The sequence below is a fragment of the Alosa pseudoharengus genome, unplaced genomic scaffold (genome assembly GCF_046254945.1).
Source record: "Alosa pseudoharengus isolate Yale_2024_CS ecotype anadromous, Long Island Sound unplaced genomic scaffold, YU_APseudo_1.1 YU_APseudo_1.1_scf_13, whole genome shotgun sequence".
In the NCBI taxonomy this organism is placed as follows: domain Eukaryota; kingdom Metazoa; phylum Chordata; class Actinopteri; order Clupeiformes; family Clupeidae; genus Alosa; species Alosa pseudoharengus.
This window is the reverse complement of record NW_027468598.1, coordinates 13,402,192-13,414,691: the sequence shown is the minus strand read 5'-3', so window position 1 is coordinate 13,414,691 and position 12,500 is coordinate 13,402,192. Positions and strand designations below refer to the sequence as shown.

Genomic DNA, 12,500 nt, shown 5'->3' with positions numbered 1-12,500 from the left:
GTGTCTGGTGTTTAATGCTGTTTGTTTGTAATGACTCGGAGTGGCCGAGGATCTGTAACAGAGTGATAAATGAGACAGCTAGTGCCTCAGAGCAGCAGAGACAATACACACACACACACACACTCACACAGTCTCTCTTTCTCTCTCTCTCCCTTTTTCTCTCACATACACACACACACACACACACACACACACACACACACACACACACACATTGCTTTGCAAACACTAATGTGAACAGGGTGAATGATTAAATAAGCAAGCATTTTAAGCTCCTTTATGTCTGAAGTAGTGACGTATATTTAGGTATATTTTGTGTGTATTTATGTGTGTCTATGTATATATGATTGTTATCAGAGAGGAGCATGTTTCGATGGGGTCTGTGTGTGTGTGTCTGGGCACACGAGACCCTCCATTGTCCATGTAAGGTCATCTAATGTTCAGTGAGTTCAGGTTCTTTTAGAGCACAACCCCACCTCAATCCTCACAATCATGTCCTTGAGTCATAACGATGATGTGAGAAAAGAATAAACAAGAAACAAACACACACTCATACTCCCACACACACACACACACACACACACATACACAAATAGTGTACATATGGGGACAGGGGCATTGTTGGGACAGGAAAGGATGGGTTGAATATCCCTTGCAAGACAGGAAGCAGAGTCATTCTAATGTGAATGAATGGCATGGCATTTCAGTGTATGACATCACTCAGCCAAATTTATTTTATGCACACACACACACACACACACACACACACACACACACACACACACACATACAAAGGAGGAAAGGGAAAATAGATAGGGCCCCTAAGTCTAGTTTCAGAATTAATAGAGGAGACAGTGGAATATTTTACGTCATACCTATCTTTACAAGTGGCCACTGTGTATTACTGTAAACAATGTTTATACTCCATGGCAGCGCTGGAGGCTGCAGTCAGTGGTACCCTCAGGACATGAGAACCTTTCCCAGGTGGAAATGGGTCTCTGAAGAGCTCTTTACGGTGTCATGCAAACCTAGAAACGGCTTTATAGGACACTGAAACAGCTTGTGTGATGATGAGGATGGCGCTCTCAATAAGTACATTGTTCAATTTAAACACGAGGAAACATACCTGCGTGGTGCCAAGGAAATATGCCTCCCATAGGCATGAAACCAAACTTTACTTATATATACACACACGCACGCACACACACACACACACACACACACACACACACACACACACACACACACACACACATACACACACACATGCAGAGCTTCACATACAAATCTGTATGTATTCATACTCACAATGCCCATTAAATGTATTCACACACTCATACACAAGCATGCAAACACACACACACACACACACACGCATACAGACGTCCACTGGCCTCTGTCTTAGCTGGTTGGGGTTGTACAGGTTTCTGTTCTGAGGGTGTATTTTCGGCAGGCCCAGCAGGGCCACTGTTCAGTACAAACCGCTGCCCTCTCTAACCACGGGCTTTTCAGGAGAGCTGGCCTGCGCATCGTCTGCCTTGGCCCGGCCTAGCCTGGCAGCGTGTTTGCCTTGGGTGAAGTTTACCTTTCAGAAGCATATATGTTTATGGAGCAGAAACTCCCCACGGAGCTAGAACAGCCCACAGGATGGAAGATCAAACTTTTTTTCCCCCGCAAATCGTAGTCAAATTTTATAGGAAAGTGCAGAGAAACAGAGAGAGAGAGAGAGAGAGAGAGAGAGAGAGAGTTACCTGTAAAAGCCGGTGAACTGAAACTTCGTCTCAGCATGCCTAACCGTGGTAGCAGTCTTACCAGCAGAATATATTATGCTCTCATTACTCCTACATCCCTGCTCCCTCTCTCTCTCTCTTTTAATTTTCCTCTGCCCACACCCCCTCATACACTTTCACTATACAGTACAATGTGACCGTTCTATCAGCGATAGGCCATTTGGACTGACCACAGGTAACACAGGAAGGAAGCAGCAGGAACATGTTCTGTACTAATATAAAATAAACTACTTATATTCTTATGAAATAAACTACTTATCTTTCAGTATTTGGCATACTAGCTGTTTATCTAGAGCATGTTAAGTGTATATGAGTATGCATGCTAACGCTGGTGCTAGGCCACATGGCTCCTGATCTACTGCTGTTATGTAAGTCAGTTAGGGCCCGTCTACACGACGCTGGTTTTTTTGAAACCGGTGAATTTATGTTATCGGTTAGGCCTTGCGTGTACACGACACCAGCATTTTAGGAGGCTGTAACTGGTAGTTTTTGGCTACGTTTATACAGTACATGGCCGGCTATTTTCATAAACGGACATTTCACCCTCTCCGCTTTCAAAAATAACATTGTGCACACCTGTCAGTTTTCAGAGAAGTTTCCCCGTGTATATATGCAGTCAAGAGCATGCCAAACCTGTCGGTGGCAGTGTTAGGAAAAACTCAATCCCACGTTAGCCAATCGGAATCCCAAAAATAACAAGTAACAAATCACTTCCTATTTCTTTTTTGAACTGTATTTGCAAATGCAAACAGGGCAAAAGTGTTTGCACAAACGTAAAAATGAGTACCACCTTATAGCATCCATGATCAGTAGCCAAACAAACTGTAAACATAGGACGCTCACATGACGTTAAGCATTTCTGGCGAGTAATGTGACGTTTGAGAACCTAAAACCCTGTTTCTCCCAGTTGACACGACAACACATAACCGGTGTTATCAGAAATCTCCACTTGGCCGGAGTTTTTAGATATAATTGTTTTCTGTGATAAAAACGGGGTTTTCGTGTAAATGAGAGGCCAAACCGCTAGGGAAATATCTGCATCTTCCCTTCGAGGCCTTTGTAACCGGGTTTCCGAAGTGGGATTTTTTTGAACCGCCGGCTAACTTTTGCCGTGTAGACGGCACAGCCGGCAATTTTATGACGACATAGCCCCACCCCTCAACTCAGCCACAGCACTCGACCTGACACGCTGCTTGTCAGAACAAACCAAACCATTTGTTTATCATATTATTTTTCTTTCCCGTCATGATTTATGTGCACATTGTATCAGCCTTTTGTGGCTAAGTTAGAAGCACACTGTTAGCTTAACTTAGTTAAACATTAGCTTACTACAACGTATGACTGACGCATGTTAATGTTTTATCCAGTGGTGCTCAGGCCTCAAAGGCTCAAATGCAATACGTAAGCATTTGAAATTCTAGCAGTCACATACCTTGAAAATGAACTTTATTAGTTTAACAGTTGAATTGAAAAATGAATTTTCTATAGTTTCCTTATTTCACGCGACTACAAAATCTTTCAGCAATGTTTTGTCTTCTACACGAATTACATGTGAAGCTGCATGGCCCGGCGCCATCGACTGGTCTGGCATATGCACTACAGCACTTTTAGCCGCTTTCACCTATGTGTGTGAAAGTTTTTTCTTTACCGGTATCGTTAAAGGTGTTAAAGCGGTAAGAAAATACACCCGTTGGTTTCGTGTAGACGTAGCCTTAGATGGCTGGTGCACATAGGCAGTGTCATTTGCATATGCCTGTGTGTGAGGTGGCCTAGTGGAGGGCATTAACTTGCTGGTGAGTGTGTGTCTGTGTGTGTGTGTATGTGCATCTGACTTGTGTATGAGTGTGTGTGTCTTGCACAAGTGTGTGTCTGTGTGTGTATGTGCATCTGACTTGTGTATGTGTGTATGTGTGTGTGTGTTTGTGTATGTGTGTGTGTGTTCCATGCACATGTGTGTTTGTGTGTGTGTGTGTGCGTGTGTGTGTGTTGAGCGCTGCTCCCTGCTGTCCGCGTGGAATGCCAGCGGACAGGAGGATGTACACGAGGGCAGGTCCGGGCCTCATTAACACTCAGCACCAGCTGTCCCAACACATTAGCCTCAGCCAGCGCGCCGCCCTGCAGTCGGCCAGTCAGCTATCCAACCCGCCGGCCAGGCCTGACCACCACCCCAGCCCCCAGCACACTCCAGTCAGCACAGTTCATGCCACCTGCCTCGCCATGGAAACACCAGCCTCATCACTTTAACCACCACCACCACCACCAAGCAGCTTGAGCTGCTAACATGCAAATCCCACTGTTAGCACATTAGCTAGGATATGGTGTATTGAGCAAGTTAGCGAGTATTCGCGAAAAGGCTAGTATTGTGGTGGTAGACACAACAGGATAGCTGAGACAGGCTTGTCTCAAATTTTCACCCCTCAATAAACTAACCTGTAGGCCTACATGCTAGCTATCAAGATATGCAAGTTTTTCTAAACTTTTTAAAGTAAAACGAAATAAAATGAAAACAAATTGGTGCTACCTAACTCGAGTTTCTGCAGCCAACATCTATAGCAGCCAGGCAGCTACAGTGCTACACTGCATGATTTTAAAGATGTCCCCAGAGTGTAGCACTGTAGCTGCCAGGCTGCTTTAGCTTTTTTTTTTGTACCGACAGTACTTTTTTTGTACCGACAGTACTCATGAACTCATGAGCCATAGGTGTGTAGATTTGAACAAAATCTGGTTTGGTTATTAACAGGAGAATTTACTGCCTTAAAAATCTGATTTTGTTTACTGTGCTCGGAGTTTGGTCCTGAGCTGGTGGGTGCCCTATTTCCGCCCACTCACTCGAAACATCAATGGTTAGACCGAGGTGAAAAGGGCGAAAATAGGGGACGGGCGGAAATAGGTGACTTTTCAATAGCCTAAGAATGAGAATCGTGGGCTCATCAAAACTGTTGAAGCAAGGTTTCCTGCAGTGAAAACAACTCATGCTGGAAGTTTAGAGAAATCCATTGAGTATGTAACTAAACTAAGAAGAGAGAAAACTTTGTTGTCAAGTACAACCAAAGTCCTTTTAGGCTAGTCCCTCCACTCGGCGGCCATATTGCAATGCTTTTTGGGCACTCATCGGGCATCCTATTCGGCAGATATGCGTGTGCGCAAGGCTTCACGACACCAATCTTGCTCCTTCGGCGAGTATACAACACATGATTGGCACGATGTCTTCACAACACACCATATGATTGGCTCAATGTATTCACTTGTCGACGTTTTGCCGGGGAAGGAGTGGGATATGCATTTATATATATATTAAGGGTGTCACGATTTCGATTTTATTTCAAAATCGATCGAAATTACATCTTTATCTCGAACTTCGAACTTAAAAGTAGAATCGACGATGCAGCCACACCCCCAATGTCACGTCCAGCATGTATGCCAAGACGCACAAACACACATGCACGTGCTGAACTGCAGCATCAACACTCCTCTAATTTTAGGCTGCAGCCAGTTAAAATATAGGCCTACACATCAACCTACCGAAATCAAAGCCCCTCTTGCTACTTTGAAATCACCGGTGTGGAAGTATTCGTTCATTCACATCAATTAAACCTTACTTAGCCTACTCAACTTAGCAAGTGAAAAGATGGTCTAATTACAGTCCAAAGTTACTTTAAGGCTTAAAATGCACATTTATAAGTACATATTCCATGAACACTAACCTTGGGTCTCTTCGGAGTGTGCTGAAACAATCAAATTAACATTCTGTGTTGGTTCATTTTACTATGTTCACGTCTCTGTTTTAGCCTAATGTTAGTTCTGTTTACATTACAACCTCGCGGTTGGAACGGTTTCAAATCGGTTTCAAAATAAAAGCCCCCTGAAAAAGAAAAGGAAAAGGCCAAAAAGAGTAAATAACATATAAGGAATGCATTAATAGTAATATTTTTAAAAATCGAAAATCGAATCGAATCGTGACTTTAAAATCAAAAATTACATCGAATCGAGGATTTGGAGAATCGTGACACCCCTAATATATATATATATATATACTCTTTTGATCCCGTGAGATGTGTAGACAAAGGCCATATTGGCGTTACAAACTAGCTCCACATATTTCTATGGAGGATTTTTTGAGTGTTGTGTCTCCTCATTAGAAAGTCTCTGGTACAACGTTGTCAAGTATGACGTCTTTAAAGCAAGTAAAACAAAATTAACTATACTGTAAATATTAACAAAACAAGCTGTGTGCAGATAGACTGCCCACCCCCCTCAGGTTCAGAGACAGAGTGTGAGCCTGAGGCTTGGCTGGTGGACGGACAGTGTCTCAGGGACAGTCAGGGCTGACAGCTCCCAGCAGGCAATGGGCTCATCATCAGCCACGCGCTCCACTTCCTGTTTGAGGGGATCCAGGGGTCAGGGGGGTCACGGTGCGACGTCCTCCCTTCGCTCGTCTCGTAATTAACCCCATGCATCCTGCACTTCCTCGCGTTTCACACTCGGCAAAGCACGGAAATATAAAACTGTACACATACACTAGCCTACCCTACGCCCCCCTCACTCCCCCACCACCCCAACACAAACACATACGCACACACATACACACACACATTAACACAAACACACAGTCTCTCTTTTTCACACACACAAACACATTAGTACACACTCTGTATGTGTGTGTCACACATAGAAACAGACTTGCTCTACAGACACACACACACACACACACACACACACACACACACACACACACACACACACACACACACATAAAGCTTCAGGAGGTGTCAGCAAGGGATGTGTAAGTGAGCCGTTTGCAATCAAGGCGTAATCAGGGCCCTACCCCCCCACCCCTTTCCTCCGGTCACCCTTCTCTCCCCTTACCCCTTGTTCTTCCCCTCTCTCCGCTCCTCTCCTCCCCTCTCCACTCCTCTGGGCTCCTCTGTTTTTTCAGACACTGGGAGCCTTTCCTCCAGAAGCCTGTTTATTTATGCTGGAACCCAGAATCAGATGGTTTAACATGGAAACACTTATGTGTGCTTCCCATGTGTGCTGGATGCCCGAGGCTGGGGTCCTGCAAGTGTGTGTGTGTGTGTGTGTGTGTGTGTGAGAGAGAGAGAAAGGGAGTGTGTGTGCATATGATGTGTGTGTCTCTAATGTGCCCTCTTCTGTCACTCAGCAGATAGCGGAGACTTCTCCCTTCTTCCCTCCGACGTTCTGGACAACATGGGCGTAGTTGACGGAGACTCCACTCTCATCACGCCCGTCGCCGGGGACAACCTTCCCTCCCCCGTCCTATCGGGTGAGGTGGGTTCCCCTCTGGACCACTCCCCCTTCCAGGCCTCCATGTTCCTCTCCGAGGGGGAGGGGGAGGCCGCGGGAGCGATGCCCGAGGTGGAGCTGCGTGAGTCGGGCGCGTGGCCGGAGACGCTGGGCGTGTGGAGCTGCAGGAGGATGGAGGTCGGCGAGAGGCTGGGACCGTGCGGAGCGGACATGATTGGGCTTGCGCAAGCACACGACTGGGAGGTAGTGTTAACTCAGTGCTTATATTTACACACACACACACACACACACACACACACACGTACACATGCACACAGAGTACACATACTTACACACACACACACACATACACACAACACACACACACACACACACACGCACACACACACACACACACACACACACACACACACACACACACACACACACTGTTTCAAGGCACTTTGGGGCACCTAGAAAAAAGGGACTTGGGGGGCCTTACATTGAAACAAACTGACTCCCCCTCCACACACATCATCACAATCTTCAAATGTTTTTTTTCTTTTAACAATTTTTTTCGGAAAGTGCATGCAATGCAGTGCATTCCAATACGGACCCCCACCACCACCCCATGCAAAACTTTTACACACACACACACACCACCACCCCGTGCAAAACTTTTACCTTTTACACACACACACACACACACACACACACACACACCACACACACACCACCACCCAGTGCAAACCTTTTACACACACACACACACACACACACCACCACCACCACCCCAACTTTTGAAATCACACGTTATATAAAGCGCTTTCAGACATACGTGTAAGACCGGAGGTTCTGCCGATGTTAAACGGTGGGGCCGTATATCTGAACGACATAACCGGTCATATGGAAGTCCGAATTCACCCGGTGTTTATACTACCCCCGACCTAGTATTTCCTCCGGACATTATGTAAATGTGCTGTGTCTGAACGAGGAGTAGAACATTCGGTTAAAATCACACCTAGTGAGAGGGCGTGTTGGTGACGTTTCTTTCATGCGTCCATGTGGTTAGATCTGACTTAAATGCCAGTGTTATGATGGAGTGGCATAGTGCTGTCCAGAAAATCTCCAACCTGGAAAGATGCAGACATCACGGAGCTACTGTCCATGAGGGCATACAACATTTTGATAGAACACCTGAAAGGAACGTTAGAGACACGTTAGGCTACAACTGCATGGCAAGGAGAAACGAATTCAGAAGACTGAATCATCATAAGCAGAAGGCGCTGAAAAGGCAGTAGCCTATAGCGACGTCGTTGACGACAATAACAGGAGTATTTAATAAATTGTTAGCCAACACGGTTTTCTGTTCATTGATAGCCTTCATGACCTGCTGAGCTCGCTGATATTTGCTGAGCATATATGCCTAGAGAAAATGAAAACGAAGAAAACCCAACTTTGTTCCAAGCTCCTTACGTAAATGCTACACATGGGGAGAGGATGCTTTTGGAAAAAATAAACCATGAAAAAACGAACAACTTCACTGTTATTAATGTTAGTATTTTGTTTGTTGCTTAAAACGTTGTATGATCTTGAAGTCTTGAGTTAGCCTACTGAATTGGCTGGTAGCCTACCATAAAGTTTGTGCATGCTCTCTCTCTCCAACGCAAACCAGATTTGGGGTTCTATAGCCTAGCTAATTCTGGTACATAACGTTGAAAACAGATAAATGTGTTTATTTGAAGCACACATACAAATACTGTAGGCTAGGTCAATTTCAAGTGCCCACTTACGTGACTAGCCTACTTCAAGTATTAGCCTTTGCACAATAGATTTCTTCTTCTTTAGCCTACATAATGATAGGCTATATTTTGTAAACAAGAAGCAGCTGTGACAGGCAGCGGCCGCATATAATCTGCGTCATGTCTCAGCATCTTGTGAACTCTACAAGCCCCCACCCCTCACTCGACAACCACACGGAGATTCTGTAATGTGCGTGTATGTCGTTCACACATACGTCCGTGTAAGGTCAGTATTAGGTCCGCAGTTTAGCATCATATCTGAATCATCCGAAGGGTAGGACCTCCGTTTGACAAACCTCCTCATATACTCCGGAGGTTATATCTGAAAGCGCTTATAAATAGAAAGTGCAAGACACATGCATGAAAATAACATTAAAATGCAAAACGTTTAGAAAAAGTACATAGATTACATAGACATTTAAGTGCAAACAATGAGCAAACAATGCCCACCGTCCTGTGCAAAACAACAACTGTATTTCTGCTGCTAGCCAGCAACAAATTAAACCCTAGGCACAATTATACACATACACACACACACGCTCACACACACACACACACACACACACACACACACACACACACACACACACACACACACACACAGCAAGACAGATACACAAATACCATCTTTCTGTTTACACGCACACACACACACACACACACACACACACACACACACACACACACACACACACACACACACACACACACACACACACACACACCCAGACATAACTAATTTATTCAACGTAAAAGATTCACACTTGACACTGTCTGTTTTTCTTTTCCTGCTCCTCTTTCCTTTGTAGTCTTGTCTCCCTGAAGCATACAGTGTGATTCATATGTTGCTGCTGTGAAATCACGAACTTTGTGACAGGTTAGGCCCGCGTTCAGGGGTTGATTCTGATGACAGTGCTGTTGCAGTTTCCTGCATATGACTGACCATAGAATATAAAGGTGCACATCGCTTTGGATTAAGTATATAATCAGCCGTTCTTGGAGACATCTTTCAGCTTGAGGCCCTAGGCAATGGCCTGCTTTCCCTACCAGGTTGCGATGGCCTTGCACACACACACACACACACACACACACACACACACACACACACACACACACACACACAGACACACACTTGCTCAAATACACAATAATGGGGAAATTTGATGTTATTCTGTGATGATGTCAAGTATACTTATTTAAGTAACTTATTTTGTTTAAGCAATGCTTCCTTTTTTGCTCATGAATGCCAGCTCTCTATGTGTCCCTCGTGTTTGTGTGTGTGTATGTGTGTGTGTGTGTGTGTGTGTGTGTGTGTGTGTGTGTTTTGCGTGATGTCATCTTACTGAGCCCCTGTCGATAGTGGCGGCTTCAGTTCTCTCAGCTCAATTAAAATGAAGAGCCATAAATAAGACTGGTATTTATCATGCCTAAAGACCCCAAGTTAGAGATGCACACACACACACACACACACACACAAACACACACAAACACATAAACACAGACACAGACACATAAAGGCCCGTGCCGATGACTGCACCCAATCATGGATCGGGTGGTCGTCATGCAGAATCGAAGCTAGGGTCACTGCACAAGGTCAAAGGTTGGCTGGGCTCTTGGCCTGGGGTCACTGAAACTAGCTCAGCCAAGGTAGGACTCTATGAGTGTGTGTGTGTGTGTGTGTGTGTGTGTGTGTGTGTGTGAGAGAGAGTATTTGGGGGGGGGGGGGTAATTGAGGATGTAAATAGTGTGAGTGTATGTGTGTGTGTGTGTGTGTGTGTGTGTGTGTGTGTGTGTGAGTTTGTGAGTGTGCTTGGAAAGTTAACTGCCCATTTAAATGGTGTGTTATAACAGGGACAACAGAGACAATCAACATTATACATTCATAAACACAGCAACATTCAGTATTATAATGTCTAAGGACAAGATACTGAATATTTGCAAAGCATTTTCACTATATATGACTCAATATTCCTCTGTTTGTATATTTGTACATGTATACCGGTATTAGTTGATAATTTTATGTATGTAGTTTTTTGTGCATCTGTAGATTTCCTTTCTGTATGTGTCAGATAATCCAGTGTTTGGTTGTTGTTGGTATTTGTGTCTGTGTGTGTGTGTGTGTGTGTGTGTGTGTGTGTGTGTGTGTGTGTGTGTGTGTGTATGTGCCTGTGTGTGTGTATATGTATGTGTATGTGTATGTGTATGTGTGTGTGTTGATAAGTATTTGTTGCGACTTTTGCTTATTTGTGTAATTTTCCCTGCAGATTTGTCTCCTCTGAGTGAGTGCTTATGGGCAAGCGTTTCATTATTTTAGACGGCGAGTCTTAATTCATTATGAGTGGTTTTATAAGTGGCCCATCTATCCCCCTTAGGGAGAGGAAATGCAGAGAACATAATCAAGTAAATAAGTAATATTTGCCCACTTCCACTTTTAATTTGATTAGAAAAGTCTCTGTCTTTCCACAGACAGATTTACAGCAGCGGGTGCAAACACACACACACACACACACACACACACACACACACACACACACACACACACACACACACTGTCTTCTCATTTTTCTTTACTGGATTTTACTATTTTCCCTCTGAGCCAAAGACAGACTCACAGGTTTGTGAGTTTTAATCCTCTGTTAATTTATAGTTGCTTTCAATAATATGTATTTACAAAGCTGAGAAGAGAGATAGAAAGAGAGTGATAGAGAGAAAGAGAAAGAGAAAGAGAGAGAGAGAGAGAGAGAGAAAGAGAAAGAGAAAGAGAGAGAGAGAGAGAGAGAGAGAGAGAGAGATGGGACAGAGGGGATGCTATGGCGTGCAGGCAGTGCTGTATCACTATGGTTAATTAGCGGCCTGACAGGGCTCCATAACTCTCTCCATTAAGTAAATAAGTTGTAAAGAATTTATGACAGAGCGTCACATTATTCAGCCAGCGATATTCCGCGATGACATCCCGTGCATTAAATATGCTAAATGCCGTCGGCATAGAGACCGAGCACCCCCCACCCCCCTCAGTACACCCCCCCCCCCCCCACACACACACACACCTTCCCTGTTGCCCCCCCCCTCGCTTCCCCCCTCCACCCCTGTAGACTGCGAGGAGGAACCGTCAATATGCCAATACGCGAGAGGCTGTAAAAATGAAATTGATTTGGTAAATGTTAGCCGAGATAGATCTGTTTGCCTTCATCATCAATCCAGCCGCCCGTGCGGGTGATGTCACCGGCCCGGGGAACGATAAACACTCGTCCCATCTGGAGGCTGTGATGAAGGGCCCCCCAGCGAGTGTGTGCATGTGTGAGAGAGTGTGTGTGGGAAAGAGAGAGAGTGTGTTTGAGAGAGAGGGAAAGCCAAAAGATGTTAGTTTCTGTGAGAATGGGTTTTTATACATCTCTGTTATGTGTTCATGTTTGAATGCAACTTGTATGGGTATCATTGCACATGCATCTCGCGTGCGCATTTGTGTGCCTGTGTATGTGTGTGTGTGTGTGTGTGTGTGTGTGTGTGTGTGTGTGTGTGTGTGTGTGTGTGTGTGTGTGTGTGTGTGTGAGGGGGAGTTTGTCACTGGGGAGGCAGTCACTCAGCACACCATCATCATAAATTGTGTCTTTATTCATAAAGGGAGAGGGAGAGTTATGGGGGCGAGACTTTATGAGCACACTGC

The 12,500-nt window shown here is 44.8% G+C and overlaps 1 protein-coding gene across 8 annotated transcripts in view; it reads left to right on the top strand.

Annotated features, from left to right (window-relative positions):
- The window catches only part of mecom (MDS1 and EVI1 complex locus), a 156,091-nt gene that overhangs the window by 47,195 nt on the left and 96,396 nt on the right, over positions 1 to 12,500 (top strand). For 7 of the 8 annotated variants that reach the window (XM_076282220.1, XM_076282216.1, XM_076282214.1 and 4 more), the window contains exon 2: positions 6,952 to 7,298. In XM_076282220.1, coding sequence (XP_076138335.1) covers positions 6,952 to 7,298 — 347 coding nt within the window. The remainder of the gene's footprint in view (positions 1 to 6,951; positions 7,299 to 12,500) is intronic. The other variant, XM_076282212.1, reaches the window with a different exon arrangement.